Source organism: Mytilus galloprovincialis, chromosome 1, assembly GCF_965363235.1.
Source record: "Mytilus galloprovincialis chromosome 1, xbMytGall1.hap1.1, whole genome shotgun sequence".
NCBI lineage: Eukaryota > Metazoa > Mollusca > Bivalvia > Mytilida > Mytilidae > Mytilus > Mytilus galloprovincialis.
In genome coordinates, this window is record NC_134838.1 from 127206033 (window position 1) to 127226868 (window position 20836).

Sequence of the window (20836 nt, forward strand, 5' to 3'; positions counted from 1 at the left end):
AATATCATCATTAAATTAAACACGGTGCTACTAATTCCATGATTAAAGTAATTATAAAACAGTGTTCAGTTTACAATTACAGCTACCAATAATAAAAGAAGAAAATTTGCCTCAAAATAAAAATTCTCATAATATTTTTTCTTTTAACTTAATCTCCTGTATCAAGGGGTAACTTAAATCTAATCAGTAGGGTCATAGTTATTGTTTCCAATATGTTATATCTTGAGTTTTACCTAACAGCAAAAGATATTTTCTTTTAAAAGCAAAGGCAATTCATTACTTTTGGCATAATGTTATACATGTATAAGGTAAAGCAAAAACATAATCTTGATCCTATCTGTTGACAGAAAAATATTAAAACCCTAAAAATATAATGAGTGTAACATGATTAGCCACCTTATTTTTAAAATATATAGAATGTGTTTGCGATAAAAACAATAAAAAGAAACAACTTAAATTGTATTATAAGAAACAATTAGTGAAAGATTGAAAGGGTTGTATACCTGTGTAATAGAATCATCTTTACTTAAACTCCTATTAAGTAAAGATCCAGAGCCACGAAGAAAATCCACAGATTTGCGTTGAATCCCTTCCCATAACTGCTCATAGGATTTTGGTAAACTTGCACTTTTTGGACGAGAACTCTCTGTGCCATCATTCCATTCCTCCAAGGTATCAGTTGAACCAGTTTTATTAAAGCACAGATTTTGAAGTCGAGCCCATTTTGCCTGAGAATCCAATAGTACAATATTTATGGGTCAACAGAGGTCAATCCTACATACTTAGAGACATGTAGAAGGTCATGCTATCATTATAGCATGAAAGCATTAGGAAGTGTGTAAGCTGATTATTATTACTTTTAGGTATCATAAATGACTAGCTAGTTCTTAGATGATTCAATATAAGGGACATATAAATCATTTAGTGCTATAATGGAAAATTATTTATTGTTTATACCTTTTCAGGTTGTGTCTTTATTTTATTTTTCAAATCTTTAATGAATTTCAACAAGAATAATAATTTGAAGATTTAATATTTCAAGTTTCAGTATTTTGCTGTTGATACCACTAAGTCTCAAATATGAGTAAAAAGGACAAAGAACAGATAAGTTGATCTCTGTATACATGTTATTTCTGCTATTATTTGATAATATGTTGGAAAAGTTCCAACTTGGTCGGATAATTTTATATTATTGTATCTTTATGTTTATGAGATACTAATGAATGTGTTAATTTCATATTACATTTCATTCAGAAGTAAGATGATCTTTTAATATTGACTTTCGTTAGTTGCTTTTTTAATTCTACAAACATGACAAAAGGCCATTGTATTTTGTGGTATTATAAAATGTATATCTATAAAAGTTTAATTTGGATACCTTATCATTGAATTCTAAATGCTCTCTGATATTTTGATTAAAATACAGTTTTTTGCAATGCTAATGCAGGATTTTATTTTGATTTTATTTTGATTGTATTTTGACTAAAATCGACATATACATGTTCTTCCAAAATCACTTTCAAACTAATGCTACTATGACATAAGTCTTAGAATATGTTTGAGTAAATATAAATAGGTGAATTTTCAATGATTACATGGGTTAATAGTTATATTAGTTAAACTGCATCTAGTCTACCATGAATTCACTGAAACAGATCTTATATAAAAAAAACTTTATGGTAAACCTTTTAATGGTCATTTATCAGTATTTTTTATAAAGCAAATTATATCTTTGCCTGTAACTGATTTTTTATTATCTTTATTTAAGTCTCCGAGTATTTACAACATTTTTCCAACTATGTTATTTATCTATCATGCCATGTTCCCCATAAAATAACTTCTGGTTAAAACATGCATCCATGTTGGTTGTTGCTTTTGAAGCACTCAACAACATGCAAAGGTGAGGACACACAACAAATCATGCCAAACTAGTGACAAACTAAAATGTGATGATGTATGACCTAAATTTGATTTATAAGGTTAAAGGTTAAGTGGAAATCTGGATTCTAAAGGTCAAAGTTATCATTGGAGAGACATGCTAAGATGGTTGGTTGATGGTACATGGTGTTCCACTGGTGTCCAAATAAATGCAAGTTTCCACAATCCTGTTAATGTATAAATACCACAACCACAAATTAATTAATTAAAACACTTATGACAATTAAAATGTCCCAATTATGTAAACAATATCTATGAAATGATGGTTATTCTTTTGATGTAATGATCAATGAATTGTTAAGATTTCTTATATAGCTATGGTTGGAGAGATATAGATTGTAACATTGAATAGTTACTCCCCACAGAATTTATTCAGTTTTTCAATGTTATTATGAAACATATACAAAAAAAATATATAAATCTTACAGAAATCATCTTTCTATTGACTAAAATAGAACTTATATATTACATTAAAATTTATATTTTCAAAAATAAGCAAAATATGGTAAAGCACAGATTAACTTCTGTGTCTTATGAACATTTAAGAACTATGAAAAATAATGTAGCATTTATTTTACTCTGCTAAGAATAAGGAATCTATGTACAGATAATTCTGACACATTAGTATATGAATGATTGTATGAAGATTCTACAGTAAAGCCACTCAGCTTTTTTGTGACAAAAAAATACATCAAAAGTTAAAATGCAGTCTAGTCTATTATAGCAGGGTTCTAATTAATTAATCAACTAATCTAATTTCAATTATAAAAAGAACACCATCTTAATTTGGATTTTCAGATGACAAAAATAAGTTATAATATCCCAAACATACATCTCAAGATGTTAAAATATAACAAAGAGTTGATTTGTCACTAAAATTACTGTATATTTAAGAAATAATTCATGGAAGCCATAGATTGTTGGAAATTTACACATGGCCCAGGCCATGTGTAAATTTCCAACAATCTATGGCTTCCATGAATTATTTCGATTCTAATAGGACAAATACGGTCATTAAAAAACTGAAGCGATGGTAGGTATGCTGTGTGTGTGGCTGTTCTTTTTTTACTCCCGGTTCGATAACGCTCAAATATTCATAAAATCTGTAGCTTGCATGGATTGTTTAGTGAATAACCGCTAGAAAAAAAAATCTGTTTAATTCTTTAAATTCACAAACCCAACATTTGCCATTTTTAATTTACATGTTTTTCTCGTAAGCTACCGTCAGATCCAAAGTTGACATTTTGTAACTAAGGAGCCGCCATGTTGACTTGCTGAAATCAGTAAATACATGTATGCGAAAAATGCAATAGAATAGAAAATAAAACAAAACCTACCTTACAAATCAATTTTAATACAATATTATACAAATTTCGATGGTTCACTTTTCAGAAAACGTTCAACTGTAGCATTTTCATTTGTATGACGCCATGTTTTGAAATGACTTAAATGCGTCAAAAACATTAAAAGACTTTCGCGGAATTTTATTTTATTTTTATTTTGTTGATTTCTCCGAGCTCTTGTGCATTACTTCTTTTTATTATGCATCTGAATTAGAATAAGTTATTTTGTCTTTTTCAACTGCAATTTAAAAAAAATAAAATCGGCAAATGGTTTACAAATAGGTTCCAATAGATGTGGATTTACGTGGGAAGTATATTGTAACAGCCATTATTATGTATATCTCTGAGTCTGCGCTAAGTATAGATATATGGAGAATTTTATCATGGTGTTGTTTACAAATTGAAAGAAGCACGTCATATTAGAATTGTCATTTAAATTTTTGAAATGTAATTGATGCAAATTTTCTTTTGGCCTGCAAGATGTTGACCAAGCTGTATAATTTAATAATTGATTTCCAAAAATCCAAAGTAAGAAAAGTCAATATGGTATGGCATCCTGTTTACTGTAGTTCGTCTACATACACAAAACAACTTCAAAAACATCAATTCAAATTCACAATCACATAATTGTTTAATGAGAAATTCAAATTAATTTTGTACTAATTCTAATAACTTTGAAGTAAAAGACAATCTATAAATACATACATTATTGTGTTATCAAATACTTATTCAAATAATTATTTAAAGTCTACTAAAATTGAACTTAATATCTATTTGCTTATTCTGACAACTTACAACAACCTGTTAACCAAGATTAAGCAGTTAATGTTAATATTTGTTCTATCCAAAACAAACTCTAACATTTTTGCAATACTTAAGTATTGGATAAAATAACCAATATTTCTGGATTACAACTAATCATGCTGTTATTTCTATTCTATATTACTGTAAAAAAGTAGGCAATTTCCAAAAATAATTCTGGTAATGAGTATTTAATGAAAGCTTATTCATTTTCAAACCTTACTTTTCTCTTTATTTGAAATTAATTACTAAACTAGATCGCAATTCTTACTATCTATATTAAACATGCTTTCTACACTTACATGTTTTGTTCTTGTATACTGGTGTACACAAACAATTTTCACTGCGATGTCAATTCCAAGTTAAAACTTACAGTAAACTATACCAATACTCATGCAACAAATAGATTAGTTTGTCTGTTGATGTTAGCCATTTAACACATTGTAAATGTGCAACATCCACACATTTTGATGCATATGACTTACCCGATACTCAAAGTTTGATACAACGTAATATATAACGTCCAGTATTTGTTGTAGTACACCCACGTCCATATCTGACCACCACTGACGTAGTACTGACTGGTCAACGTTCTTAATCACCCACATAAAACAGATCAGAAGATTTCTTGTCGATTCTGCATTCAGATTACACTTTCTTGGCTGTAAATACAAATAAACTGTTGACACAGCAGTAATATAATGACTCTGGCACATGCAAGATGACAAAAAAAAACATAGGCATTTATTTGTTTTTAAGCTATCATTGTCTCTTCATCAAACATTTTGTCTTATGATATATAATCCACCAAAGATAATGTGTCATGCCTTAGTCCTATAAAAGAAACTGTAACTCAAATTATGAATTTGAACAATTAAAGTATTACAGTTTTTTTCCCACATAGAGCAAAGCCTGTTAACAACATTTTATATTTAGATTCATTTCAATACAATTTAATACAATATTCACCTTTTCTTTGTACATTACATATAAAACTAACCTTTGACCCATCATAGGAAGGATTTTCCTGCACTCGACCTGCAAACACACTAGAACCAGCTATCTCCATAGCGATGTGCTGATTAATCTTATCTGCATCAGATTCAAAGTTAAAACTTTTGAGACGACCTTCAACATTAGGGTCCCATAGCTGTGGTAATGAATCTATGACGATTCCTATGACTGGCATGTACAGAGCAGCTAGTCTGGCCTTCATCTCTGGGTCTGTATATCTGACATCTAAATCATGGTTTAACAACAGATTCCTTAACACGTTGATGGACTTTGGATGTATGGCAGGATTACTGTTTAAAAAGAAAATAGTCAAAAAATTTGAATTTGCTAGAGGATTCATCAATAATACTTCAGTAAGTAAATTATTTATTACAGTGACATGTGTAAACATTTACAAATCATCAAGATATATTGTAAACCAATTAAATTTTGCTAGCTATTCATTTTGGCAAATGTTGCGAGTAGAAAACTAACACCAATATAAATTGTCAGGATCATGTAAAACTTATACTTAAACTTATCTTTCCTTATTTAACTGCATCAAGTAAATTAGAAAAATAAAAATTAAATTGCTGTGTAGTGAACAAGAAGAGCTAAATACAAAACAAAGTATCTGCGAAAATAAGTTGGTTTACAATAATATAGAGATATCAATACAACTGGCCCAATAGCCCTATAAGTCATCTTAAATAATATTAAACATTTTCAAATTTTAATTCTAATGTAAATGTTTATACTGATTTCAAAATAGCAAAAGAAATGTATATTTGTTTAAATTAATTAGTCAAATGACAAATACTCACTGTATATCTAGATTAACAGACAAGTCTGATAACACAATACCAAGCAGGAAATGTTGCTGTCTAAACTCTATAGTTAGTTCATAGAACCTTCCCTTGTCTGTCAATGTACTGGTGGAGGCGTAGGACGAGGACGACGTTATACTGGAAATACTAGGAGTAGGACTCGACGAATTGGCTGATGGAGTCAGAGGGGTTCCAAATGGTAAGTTTAAAGGAAAGTAATGTTCATGACTACACACAACTCTCATGAAATCTAACTTCAGTAGAATCAGTGATGTTGATTCAGCTAGGTTCCTCATTTTGTCACCAAGCTATAAAATATAAAGATATAATGTTAGTTGTTATGCAGATCATTGTAACCTTCAGTTGTTAACATACCATTTCATTCAATTCCATTCAATCTTTTGTTTTATACATTCTGTTTTACAATATTATAGATAGAAGATGTGGTATGAGTGCCAATGAGACAACTCTCCATACAGAAGCATAAATGTGTATCATATGACGTCCTTTTGTAATACTGAAGAATCTGTTAAATATAATGCATTCTTTATTACAATAGAAGTATGTGTAATATATGAAATAATGTTGTATTATCACTATTTTGTGCATTTTTCCTTTGATCTTTTTTTGTGATAATTTTTCATATCATGCTACTTGCTCGAGATGGAAAATTATCGCTAGAAACAAAGGAGCCATGTGGCGTTGCTAATGAAATTGACATGAAATTAACAAACGTCGTCATAGGTAAAATAGCGATAAACAGATTATCATTGGTCATCTCAACTTGATTGCTTTTCTCAATTTCGCTGTGACTGGCTCAAGCGCGAAAATCAATCTCGTTAAGATAACCAACGATAATCGATAAATATAGGAGTATCTGTTTGTAATACTATTTATTTTTTTTTACATCAGAAGTGAATCTGCTGATAAATTATCTACTATTTTACAATACGTTATTTCTGTGTAAAATGGAAGAATATCTGTTTATATAAAACCTACTGTTCTGCAATAGAAGTGTATCTGCTGGAAGACAAAGAATCTGTCCATATAGGTCAAAAGGTCATGTAGGAAGAATGCCAGACTTGTGTTTAAACTCTTTACTAATAGTGGATCCTGAAAATAGATAAATAAAGACTATGAACAAGACAAAATTTTTGAGAATAAAATATCAGCATGCTTACAATTTTACCTACATTTTTATTTTATAAAAAGTTTAGAGGAGTTTGCCTAACAATACTATTGACATTATAAACCAACTGACAAATTTAAATCTAGCTTTATGTGAGTTTGAAAGTTTAAAGGCTACCAATGGAAAGCATTTTTTTCCAACTAAAGTTTAAAACATTGAAATAACAAAATAAAATAACAAATGTCAATTATAATGTATCTATCTACACTAACTGTACATGCATATGAATATTAATCCTACCTTATCATATTTGTCCACTGTATCCCTAATCTTAATTGTACTTAATTATTAATCCTACCTTATCATATTTGTCCACTATATCCCTAATCTTAATTGTACTTAATTATTAATCCTACCTTATCATATTTGTCCACTATATCCCTAATCTTAATTGTACTTAATTATTAATCCTACCTTATCATATTTGTCCACTATATCCCTAATCTTAATTGTACTTAATTATTTATCCTACCTTATCATATTTGTCCACTATATCCCTAATCTTAATTGTACTTAATTATTTATCCTACCTTATCATATTTGTCCACTATATCCCTAATCTTAATTGTACTTAATTATTTATCCTACCTTATCATATTTGTCCACTATATCCCTAATCTTAATTGTACTTAATTATTAATCCTACCTTATCATATTTGTCCACTATATCCCTAATCTTAATTGTACTTAATTATTAATCCTACCTTATCATATTTGTCCACTATATCCCTAATCTTAATTGTACTTAATTATTTATCCTACCTTATCATATTTGTCCACTATATCCCTAATCTTAATTGTACTTAATTATTAATCCTACCTTATCATATTTGTCCACTATATCCCTAATCTTAATTGTACTTAATTATTAATCCTACCTTATCATATTTGTCCACTATATCCCTAATCTTAATTGTACTTAATTATTAATCCTACCTTATCATATTTGTCCACTATATCCCTAATCTTAATTGTACTTAATCATAAATCCTACCTTATCATATTTATCGACTATATCCCTAACAAACATTCTGACTAGATTTTTCAGATCATCCTCGAAGTACTCTGGAAATCTCATTTGTCTGGGTGCTGCTAGTTTGTCACACTTGGCTAGATGTTCCGCCATACTCTTTATCTGTAAAGTATTATAAAATTAATAAACGTACAGTACTCTTTATTTTTGGAGTAGAATAAAATCAATTTATTTTAAAAATTATTGTTCTAAAACAGTTAGAGAGCTTAGTACAATGTATGAATAAATGTACATAAATTGCTGGTTCTCATAAATCAAAGATGTGAAGGGTAAAAATTTCTGTATATAGGATTGGAATATTTCATCGAATTATGTATAAAAGTCTTTATCTCACAATTTTTGTAAAACAAGAAAGTCAGTATTAGTGAAAAATTGTATTTATTCTATAAACTGACAATTTTGTAAGACTTGAGGTGTCACACCACCAATTACTCCCCCAAATTTAGAACGTTTGTGAAAGTAGGCCTACTCAGACCAAAAATAGTGCATTTGATGTCATTGTTTACTTAAACTACCCAACAAATTTGCAGAAATGAAACTTTTGGTGAAAGAGAAATATATTAAGACCATTTTGAGCCCAAATTTACTTGTCTATGAGTTGACATTAAAAATTGAGGATTAAAGCGTTCCATAGTATACTAATTTAAGATTTCAAGAAAACCAGGGGTTATTTTTAGTGGTACATCAGTTCAGAAGGTCTCTTCTTTCTCATATGGCTTTAAAGGTATGTTGAAAATTGGCATGAAGAAAGGTAATACCTGTACAATTCAGGACATACCTGGTTTGTAAGAGGTTAAACTTAAGATAAAAAATTTAGAAAGCTATGAAAATTGCAAAATTTGGTTAAACAGATAGGGACTTTTAATTGGTGGTCTGACACCTTGACTTATTTTTTTATTAACAAATAACTCCTACCATCAGCTCAAAGAAGAACCAGGAATATGTCATAGCAGTCTCTCTGATTGGTCCACTCAAAACTGACCACTGGAGGGCTAATTCTTCATGTACAAACTGAAATATATATCAAGATGTTAAATTAAAATAGTCATCAAGTAACATGTGAAAGTGGGAGCTACTGCTCACTGATGATACCCCCACCCAAATATTTCAGTAAACACTGTATAACTGACTCATATAAACCCTGAAACCAAATTTCAGAAATCCTTGTAATGTATTTCCTGAGAAACATGTGACAAAAATTTTCAACTTGGATGTCATGTGTAAAATGATGTAAGTGTTCTGTAAACAGGAAGTGGTAGAGTCATGAATCTGAAAATGCATCACATGGTATAGCTGACTTATAAAAACCATAAAACCTAATTTCAGAAAACCTTGTAATGTAGTTCCTAAGAAAGATGCAACGATAAATATTCATGTGACGGATGGATGGATGGACAGATGGTTGGACTGATGGACAGACAGAAGTAAAACAGTATACCCCCACCTTTTTTAGAGCACGGGTATAATCAACATAAGACCAAAAAGAAGTTATATAACTGAAATACAGCTGACACAAAAGGTACTTTTAAGACATGTCTATACTATGATGAACCTGGTGACAATAGTAGTTGCTGGCAACTTCAGTAAGTGGGCTAAGTTTTGTTCTTTTACCCAGTAAACATAACTATTGCAGTAGCTTGTCTCTTGTAATATTCATTATAGATAAGGTATGGAGTAAAATTTGATGACTATTTTAAATTTAATATTGTTTTAATGAAGGATACAATAAATAGAGAATGTGTCCCATGAATGCAGATGATGTTCCAAGCTTGCATATAACATTATCAAGGGACATAACTAAAGAACAGTAAAAGAGAAACCACCCAAATTCAAGCTTGATCTGGAGTTTTGTAGTAATAAGCATTGTATATAAGTTTTTTTTATTATATTTGGATAAGGTAAACAGAAGTTACAGAACGAAAACTAATGTTGGGACATACTTATGTAGGAACAGATGGACAACAGTAATATCTAATGCCCATTCCACTGATGCAGGGGCTTTAAAATACTGTAGAATTAATTCAACTAAATGACAAAATCATTCTTCTCTTAACTTATGCATTTCCTACTTTTTTGGCAGCAGTTCTGGCTCCAAACATTTGCTGAGCTAATTCTTCTCCACGCATGCTTCCTCCTCTGTCCATATAACGACCTAAAAAATATATATATTGTAAATGAAAATTCTGTATTACATATTCCTGCATGATGGTGAGACGTTTCCATCTGATAGGTTAAGAAAACATCGTCATTTAAGTATTTGTAGATATTTGTCTATCAGGCATAATTTTAAATACTGAAGCTTGCCTACTTAAGCATCAGGAGATGTAGCAGAACTGCCTGCTATGTAAAGGTGTTACTGTAGATATTTGGTTATTTATACTTACCCAAGAAATTGCCCACTTCAGCATCAGGTGACGTTGGAGTACTGCCTGCTAGGTCAGGGTTACTGGTAGACCTCTGGTAGTTCTGTCGACTAAGAGGTAAAGATGAAGGTCTCCCCAGGGTATTATAACCAGAAGCATTGGCTAGACTGGCAAAATTTATAGATGAAGCTAAAATAAATAAATATATTTCTGTATAGTTTACACTAGAAATAAATTCCATAAGTCTGACTTATCAAACAATGAAAACCGCTGGTTTTATCATATTAGAAACCCAATACTGACTAAACATAACTAACATGTACATTTTAACAAAAGGTATTAAGATCAAGCTTTCACTTATGGAGAAGAAACACAAAGTATAAAGATCAAGCTAGATTAATAAAATAAAACAATTTTAACAAGGTTTGCTTTGTTTAATATGCAGAAATGAGATGAGTAAAGAAACATTTTTGAAAACAAATGATCGTTCAAGAGAGAGTCAAATCAAGTTATTTATATCAACCATCAAAACATGTAGATAAATATGTAATAAAATGACAGTTTGACAGATTTAAATGCAGAGGAATAAATAATACAGGTAGAGGCAATTTTTCAGGAGGGTGTCTGTCAATTTATTCTAATTTGTCACCTATCGACATGTTCAAAATGCATAAAAAATAAGCAGTACTTGTATATAATATAACATCTATGCATATATCCTCTCTTTTCAATTCACTTAAACTTATTAAAATTATCTTGAAACAAATTAATTTTAAGATATCTCCTTGAATTGATAATTTGCTTTTTAGTGTGCCAAAATAATCTAGCATTTACTATAAAAAGCATACTCTCTAAATAGCATTTTGTGAAGCTAGAATCAAGTCTAAGGTAGTGTATGGTATCATTAAGAGGGAAATTAATATCACCTTTATATTTCATACATAAATGTGTATAAATTAATGATTTTCCATGAGGCCAGAGACCTATTGGCTTTTTGAAAAATAAATAATCTATGCAAACAAAATTGATTCAAATATCAGTTTCAAATATTCTAGTAAACTGTCCCAAGACAGGTATCTTTCACTAATGGGACAGTTTCTATAATTTTTGTTTTGTTTTTGTTAATGATGTCATGACTTTAATTACTCACAATCATTCTAGACTTGGGTGCTATAAAGTGTGGCCACATGACCTTTGCACTCTTTTCGTAGGAAGATTTTCCAATGTTTATTTGCAGTACTCTATATTGTAATTTTTTGAATTGCTTAGCTGCACTACCTGATAATACCTGCATACACTTAATAACTGGTACATGTACTACATAAAGCTAGCAGCTCACAAGCCAATACCTTGCCAATTTAGACATAAACATTTCATGCATATTCATTATTTTATATAATTTTGTATGGCGGACATCTAACCAGCTAATCTAAATGTATTATTTCCTTTTGCTATTGAGGTAAGGGGTCATCAATAATTGTCAACCATTTTCCAAAGGATACAAAACGTACACTTTGGGGGAGGGAGGGGGTGTAAAAAATCAACATTTTTACTGTACGCTTTTTTCAAAAATAAAAATAAAACAGTCAGATATGTTTCAGTTTACTTTCAATGCATATTTCTATATAAAACTAAACTATAATAGACAGGATTTTCTTTTTATTAAGAATGATTGATTCTTGTCTTGAAATCTGAAAATTGTTGATTTACACTTTATGAGGGAGGGTGGGAGGTTTGAAAAAGTGTATGTTTTGTACACTTTGGAAAATGGTTGACAATTATGGATGACCCCTAACATAGCTGTGACTCAATTGTTTATCTAGGAAAAAAACCATGTGAAATGTATATGACTTAGGTATTCTAGTAACAAAAAGAAAATAATTCCTACGAGGTCGATATGAAACCCACAAAATGTATTTATCATGTTTTCATCTGATTACATTTAAATTGCTATTCTGGTCATTTTTAACAGGTTTAAAAGTAGATATTAAAAAGAAACTATTATGTTAAAGAAACAAATATTTTCATTTAGGTATATTCAGCTATAATAATATTTACATATTCAGAAAGAAATCCACCCTGTCTTACATGCACATGTGTGGGTATACATAGAGGTTTCAACTAGGGTCAACTTACTTTGCATAGCTGTCAACAAATAAAGCAGTCTACATAAAAATCTTAAATTCTACCATAAATTAACAAACAAACAAGAATGTATCCAAAGTACACGGATGCCCCACTCACACTATCCTTTTCCATGTTCCATGGACCGTGAAATTGGGTAATCATCTAATTTGACATTAAAATTAGAAAGATTATACTATAGGGAACATATGTACTAAGTTTCAAGTTGTTTGGACTTATTTCATCAAAAACTACCATGACCAAAAACTTTAACCTGAAACTCCCACTTTTATTTTCTATGTTTAGTGAACCATGAAATTGGGGTCAAAAGTCTAATTTGGCTTTAAAATTAGAAAGATCATATCATAAGCAACAAGTGTACTAAGTTTTAAGTTGATTGGACTTCAGCTTCATCAAAAACTACCTTGACCAAAAACTTTAACCTGAACGGACGCACAGACGAACGGACGGACGAACAAACGCAGCCACAGACCAGAAAACATAATGCCCCTCTACTATCGTAGGTGAGGCATAAAAATAATATTGATTTCTCTTTCTGTACTTAATTTTTGTTTTCTTTAAAATTACAGACAAGCCATCACACAAAATTTTACATTATTGTAAAGATTGACAACAATATTATTTAGATTACCTGAAAACATGGTAATTTTATTTACAAATGCATACTAAACCTCTAAAATAAAATAACCAAAAATAAAATATGACCTTCTGATAAAGGGCATATTTTTATACACAAAAAGGGGATACAATATGCTGAGATCAATTATTGTACTTTTATGAAATACATAAAGTTTTTCTTTGGTTAGATGCTCACTTGATGTGTCATTGGATACCAACAACTTCATGTTAACATATGGTTAAACTTTCCACCTAAAATCAAACCAAGTTAATGTATTTTCACCTTTTTTCAATTAAATTTCAATACTTTAATGTTTTAATAAAGATTTTTTTTATTTAACCTGATGTTAAACCAGTTTTGTTAAGACTTACATTGATGAACAAGCCCTGGGTGAGGAAGAGAACATGTATAATGGATATAAGAAGCTAACAGAGCATTCCTTCCATTGTGATCATTCCTATCCTCTAGAAGCTCATGTACTTTCTTTACAACATTGGCCATGGACTCAAAGGCTGGCTGGCCTATGTTTACTGTAAAATAAAATCATCTTTATGATTAACAACTTTCTTTACAACAAAGGCCCTATATCAAAAGGCATGTTCTGGTTTTTTCCTTTAAAAACAATAAAGATAATAATGTATTAGAACATGTACAACTTATGTTAATTCTTAACTACACTCACAAAGATGTCCTAATGTAACTAATAAATTATGAAACAGCTTCTACAACAGGGTTAACAGGGTCAAAAGCATCAAATATTCAAAGTAGTTTTATTTACTATACAGAATAAACATGTATAATGTGCATGGATTTCATTCAGGTTTTTTTTCCTCATATCAGAAATTACAAAAGATATTTTGTGTTTTGATTGAATTTGATATCATTCAAATATTTTAAAGTTCATTCCACTAAATCTTGTTATGATTCTCCATGACTAATTATGTATGACATATGTGTTTTTTCTTGGTCTTGTATTTCTTAGTGTTACTCTTGTAAGGTCTGTTTTTTTTGCTTGTCATGCTGCTGATCAAGGGCTTTTCATAGGAACAATAAATATTCTATATTCTGTATTCTCTAATTTTCATGCTATTTTCACATTTCCTGACTGGTGTGAGAAAAATATTTCTAATCTCTAGTGAAAAATTTGTTCTCAGCAAATGATTGGTTGAAATTTAATTGTGACGTCAAATTTTTTTGTTTTCTTCTGAATTTTCTTAATGTGCCATCATGAAAAAGGGGCAAGGCGACCATGCCTGATGACATCACATCAAAAGTACATAAATTTCCTCAAATCTTTGAAAAGGAAGAATAAAAATCATTAGAGAAACAGACTCCATCACTGCTACTCGTGTATTACGATATTTCTCCACTCTCAACAGTTAAATATTAATTATTTAAAAAGCTTGGCAAGCCTCACGCTTTAAATATTAAAATTTAACTGTCTGGAGTGGAGAAATATTGTAATACACTTGTTGCAGTTGTGGAATCTATATTTATCCACTTGAGCTTTGATTTCCAGTGATTTTAGTATCTTTTTAATATAATCTTGGTCACTCAGCAGAATAGTTTTATCATAAATCTATAGCAGTATCTAGCAGCATAAGCTAAACCCATCAAATTATCTCCCCTGCCTCTCTTGCTATTTGACAAGTAGACAATTATTAAGAGTACTACTATGACATTGGTATCTAGTTATTCTATGACAGGTAAACAGACAGTTACCAGAGTCAAGTTAATCAATAATTTCATGTTTCAGTATTTACCTGACTGGCCACCTAAGACAGGTGGACGAACATTTAATAGAATCAATTTATCCAATACCAATGGTAGAAATTGTATAAGATTTTCTCCTCTGACTCTCTGTAGGTCTATAAGGCTCATTTTCAGATCATTTTCAAATTGTAGTTCAGTTTTCATCATGGGTAGTTTCTGTTCTTGTGCATGTCTGGACAAATTGAGAAACTTCTCCAAATTGTCATCCTACAATATTCATTTACTTTATATGATTCAAATATTCATTGTACATAAATAATAAAAGGTACTTTGTGAAATGAAAAATAAACCAGATTATCATCCTAAAATATTACAAATGTAGTAAAATTTACAAATCATTAAAATCCTTATGGTCAATAATAAAAAGAATTTTGTGACTAAGCTTAGAACGATCACCAAAAAAATGTAAAAATACACAGCTAGAAAAGTATACTCTATGCAGGAGACAAAAATATGATAAAATATGATGTATGTACACAATATAGTCCATAAACTCATAAATTTAACAAGAATCCTACATTCTAATGTTGACCAAGATGATAAATAAGGATCCTGCTGTCAAAAAATTATCTTTATATAAGTACCTGTGTATGAATGGATGATACAGCCTGGATAGCAATGTTAAATACTCCTTTGTGATTATCAACCCACTTCATAGAGGGCAAATGTGGCTGTAAAAACAATTGATCAATTTATATAAGATCATTCAATTAAGTTTTTTGATAAATGTTTTGTAACAAACATTTAAAAGGCAAAACATGAAATGAAAACCAATTAATGTTTCATCCCACCATATTCTGTATATGCCTATCCCAAGTCAGGAGCTTGTAATAGTGTGATTGTTGTTTATCATATTTTTGTTTGTTTTGTACATAAAAAACATTTTCAATTTTATGACCTTTCATAGCTTGCTATGCAGTATGAATTTTGTACATTGATGAAGGTCATACAGTGACTAATAATTGCTAATTTTTTTGTTATTTAGTCTCTGGTAGATAAATCATACCACATCTTCATAGTTCAATTAGTTATATAAGGTCCTTATCAAGGATTATCATCGTCATAAAACATCCAATACTTGTAAAGCTTGTAGGGTACATCATCAGAATCTTAATTTATGTATCATTGTCACTTACTTTAGTTTTTTCTGTTACCTATTCTGACATCAAACTCAGACTTCTTTTGAACTTAGTTTAACTGTGTGTTTGTTTACTCTACATTGGCTGGAGGTATAGGGTGAGGTTTGCGATCTCAGAAAACATGTTTAACCCTGCCACATTTAATACCACAGGAGCCTCTAACCTTTGTTCGTCTTGTATGGTTTTTTTTAAATTTTGGTTAATTTACATGGTGACATTCATTTTCACTGAACAAGTACACATTTATTTTAAGGGGTCAGTTGAAGCCAGCCTCCAGATGGAGGATTTTCTTGCTGTATTAAAGCCCCATTGGTGGCCTTTGGCTATTTTTGCTATATGGTCAGATTGTTGTCTCTTTGATACATTTCCATTCTCAATTTTACGATATGTGTATCAATGAAGTGCTGTGCTTCAAAACTAATAAACAAGCATACACAATATTAAGCTCTTTATGTTATTTTAAAAACAGTCATTTTTAATTAATAGAAAACGTGTATATAAACTTACATCTGGGTACAAGTTGTGGTAATGAGCTGGTAGTCTGTCAATAGACACATGAAGATTGAACTCTCCTGTCAAAAGTTTACTATTTCTACACAATGGTAACCACTGTAAAGACAAAATAACTGATTAGGATTATAGATTTGTTGTATACATGATTAAGTATCAGTTATTTCCAGCAAATATATGTTAACCAACCACTGAATTCAAAGATGTCCAGAATACCAAAAGCAGAACATTTAGATCAAGATCTTTTTGACATGTGCCATAATAATGTCAGAAAATTGCCTTTGTTCCTTGATAAATGTTTAAATATCCAAACTTTAGCAAGTAAATATGGGCATTGATTATTTAGACTATAAATCTTGAAATTTAAGAAAGATATTCCCTATTTATGTCAAATGAAACAGTCTATATCTCTATCATAAGATCTATTGGCCAAAGTTCTTTTTTCTTATTCTAAATAACTGTATAATGATAATCTTTACTTTTGATCTACTGGTCCTAGTTTACCTATTTTCACTGATATAATATAATATGACTATATACTTACTGTATAACCAACAGGAAGTTCTACTGGTCCCACTTCACCTTTCTTACTCTGACAACTGATATGATAAAATGTGAATAATAAATGGTGGGCTTCTGTCAGCTTGGCTGGGAGTTTGATCTTGACTTCATCATAGAAACATGGAGTCCTGCAATTTATATAAAAGAACTTAACAGATTTTAAATTACCAAATAAATTGTGAAGACAAAACTCAATAACCCTCAACAAATCAATGTATTCAGCATTATTCAGTAATCACTTAAGTTATATTTGCTCGACACTAACTTTCTTTTTTTAACTTTCTCTTTAAATAATGTTATTATCAACACTAATCAAAAAGTGACCAAAAAGCCATGATAAAAATGTGAAGACCAAAATACAAATGTATATGTGAAGACCAAAATGTATAAATGCTATGAAATACTTACTTATTATGATACGTGACCGGTGTATACGCTTCTCTTACAAATTCTGGTCCTCCTGATTTAATATTCAGTAATCACTTAAGTTATATTTGCTCGACACTAACTTTCTTTTTTTAACTTTCTCTTTAAATAATGTTATTATCAACACTAATCAACTAGAGGCTCTCAAGAGCCTGTGTCGCTCACCTGTTAATGTGTTTACAGATGTTGGCCATCTTCGTTGGTAGGCGGGGTCATTAGACACTTTTTTTTAAAAAAGATACCCTAGTATTATGATTGTGGCCAAGTTGGGTTAAATTTGGCCAAGTAGTTTTAGAAATGATTTTTATACAAGTTACAAAAATGATGAAAAGTTGTTCAATATTGACTATAAAGGGCAATAACTCCTTAAGGGGTCCTCTAACAATTTTGATCATGCTGACTTATTTGTAGATCTTACTTTGCTGAACATTATTGCTGTTTACAGTTTATCTCTATCTATAATAGTATTCAAGATAATAACCAAAAACTGCAAAATTTCCTTAAAATCACCAATTTTAGGGCAGCAACCCCACAACAGGTTGTCCAATTCAATTGAAAATTTGTGAGGGGATATATCTTATTCTGATGGACATTAAAATCTTGAAAGATTTGCCCTAAATGTCTTAGTTTCAAAGATATAAAGCAAAAACTGCATTTTACCACTATGTTCTAATTTTAGCCATGTCGGCCATTTTGTTTGGAAGGCTGGGTCATCGGACACATTTTATGAACTGTAAACCACAATGATAATTGTGGCCAAGTTTGGTTAAATTTGGCAAAGTAGTTTCAGAGAAGAAGATTTTTAGAAAAGTAACAAAAAATGACGAAAAGTTGTTAAAAATTTACTATAAAGGGCAATAACTCCTTAAGGGGTAGACTGACCATTTTGGTCATGTTGACTTATTTGTAGGTCTTACTTTGCTGAACATTATTGCTGTTTACAGTTTATCTCTATCTATAATAGTATTCAAGATAATAACCAAAAACTGCAAAATTTCCTTAAAATAACCATTTCACAGGCAGCAACCCAACAACAGGTTGTCTGATTCGTCTGAAAATTTCAGGGCAGATAGATCTTGACCTGATCAACAATTTTACCCCTGTCAGATTTGCTCTAAATGCTTTGGTTTTTGAGTTATAAGCCAAAAACTGCATTTTACCCCTATGTTCTATTTTTAGCCATGGCGGCCATCTTGGTAGGTTTGACGGGTCACGCCACATATTTTTTAAACTAGATACCCCAAGGATGATTGTGGCCAAGTTTGGTAGAATTTGGCCAAGTAGTTTCAGAGGAGAAGATTTTTGTAAAAGTATACAGACGACGGACGACGGACGCAGGACGACGGACGCCAAGTGATGAGAAAAGCTCACTTGACCTTTCAGGTCAGGTGAGCTAAAAAGTGACCAAAAAGCCATGATAAAAATGTGAAGACCAAAATACAAATGTATATGTGAAGACCAAAATGTACATGCTATGAAATACTTACTTATTATGATACGTGACCGGTGTATACGCTTCTCTTACAAATTCTGGTCCTCCTGATTTACCAAAGATTACCTACAATCAATCAAATGTATAACTAAAATATTTAAATTACAGACCATTAATCTTCTAAAATATTTCTAATACCATCTTATTTTAGACATAACACTTTTTAACTTTTACCTTCTTCTTTATCAATGACTTCCTAAAATTAATTTCAGACAATGATTCTCAATAAACAATCCTTAACTATATAAATACATATGTACTCACAGGTAAGGCACAATTTTCTTCTTCACCTGCCATAAACTGCACTTTTACTGCTAAATTTCTGGCAGAGCCTTGACGATTCGCAAAATTGAGACTTTTTGGATAGACATACAACATATTCCTTGAATAGAAAAAAATCACCTAAATGTATAACTGAACAGTGTATTTCCTCTTTAGAATTTATTTTTATTATAGAATAAAAACATACAACTTTTTCTTATATTATAAATAAAAATAAAATATTAAAACATCAATCAATGTTCTTATTCTACCATATGTTCATATCTTTGAAATCATATTAAAAGTTACCAACAATTTAATATATAATGCTGTACCTGTAAATAGTGAATGGGGCATAAACTTCATGTGATGGGAACTCTAGGATTTCTTTGATTGGTCGACTCTTGTCGTCAGGGTAAGGTTCAACCTTCCATAGTTCAGGGGTCAGTGAATATCTTGGTTCCTCTGGACAGGGAGAGATGTCCAACTTCAGAGTACCTGTCATAATTAAAACAATGGTCCATATAAAAATAAGTCTTAGATGCATGATTTTTTTTATTGGCTGTTTGTGGCTTTCAACTAGCTGTCAGATAACTACAAGTACTCTCAAATCTGTTCCTAGTGTATTTTTGTTGTCGGGATGTACAAGTACCTGGCCACGTCCACTTGTATTTTTGTCCATCTGATGTGTTAAGCCTTTTTCAACTGATTTTTATAGTTCGTTCTTATGTTGTACTGTTATACCACTGTCCCAGGTTAGGGGGAGGGTTGGGATAACGCACAAATGTTATCATGCTAACATGAAATTGGGGCCTTTTATAGCTGACTATACGGTATGGGCTTTCCTCATTGTTGAAGGCCGTACATAGACCTATAGTTGTTATAATTACAATTATTAATTACAATTTGAAAGTTCAAATAATTTCAGGGGAGACTCAAAGAAGATACAGTACCTTTGAGATATACTGTAGGGTGAGAAAAATCACCAAAAAAAATCACTGGTTCAGACCAAAATCATCATTAGTATCATCAATAATTTTATACAAAATGATTTAGTCTTCCAACTTAAAACACAAAATATCCAGTTTAGTATTTAGAAAATGTTAAGTAGGCATTATTTTACCAGGTAGACATTTGACTCGTTTCAGCACACTTGATGGCCGTTTGAGATCAGCCAAAAACTTGTACAGATCTTCATCACTCAATTTGTCCCCTTCCTGAAATCATATAATTAACTATCATTCAATCTAATTAACACAGTATTGACAGAAGAAATTGTCTTTACACCAACTCCAAGTAAAGGAACTTCTAAACAGAAACAAGAGGACGGATAACTTTTATCTTTAAATTTAACACTATCTAGTCTGCAAAAAGTAAGAATCAGTCATTATTGGCCATAATACGCCACCAGGATAACGGTAAA

At 30.7% G+C, this 20836-nt stretch overlaps 1 protein-coding gene across 3 annotated transcripts in view; it reads right to left on the minus strand.

Moving 5' to 3' along the window:
- The window catches only part of LOC143058286 (dedicator of cytokinesis protein 7-like), a 62926-nt gene that overhangs the window by 27452 nt on the left and 14638 nt on the right, over nucleotides 1-20836 (minus strand). For 2 of the 3 annotated variants that reach the window (XM_076231774.1, XM_076231766.1), the window contains exons 13-30: nucleotides 20537-20630; nucleotides 19749-19911; nucleotides 19417-19534; nucleotides 19148-19218; nucleotides 17218-17362; nucleotides 16671-16772; nucleotides 15609-15695; nucleotides 15015-15231; nucleotides 13623-13781; nucleotides 10509-10676; nucleotides 10194-10276; nucleotides 9040-9135; nucleotides 8086-8226; nucleotides 6902-7015; nucleotides 5900-6210; nucleotides 5083-5386; nucleotides 4568-4744; nucleotides 504-728 (exon numbers count right to left, since the gene is read on the minus strand). In XM_076231774.1, coding sequence (XP_076087889.1) covers nucleotides 504-728; nucleotides 4568-4744; nucleotides 5083-5386; nucleotides 5900-6210; nucleotides 6902-7015; nucleotides 8086-8226; nucleotides 9040-9135; nucleotides 10194-10276; nucleotides 10509-10676; nucleotides 13623-13781; nucleotides 15015-15231; nucleotides 15609-15695; nucleotides 16671-16772; nucleotides 17218-17362; nucleotides 19148-19218; nucleotides 19417-19534; nucleotides 19749-19911; nucleotides 20537-20630 — 2775 coding nt within the window. The remainder of the gene's footprint in view (nucleotides 1-503; nucleotides 729-4567; nucleotides 4745-5082; nucleotides 5387-5899; nucleotides 6211-6901; nucleotides 7016-8085; nucleotides 8227-9039; nucleotides 9136-10193; nucleotides 10277-10508; nucleotides 10677-13622; nucleotides 13782-15014; nucleotides 15232-15608; nucleotides 15696-16670; nucleotides 16773-17217; nucleotides 17363-19147; nucleotides 19219-19416; nucleotides 19535-19748; nucleotides 19912-20536; nucleotides 20631-20836) is intronic. The other variant, XM_076231778.1, reaches the window with a different exon arrangement.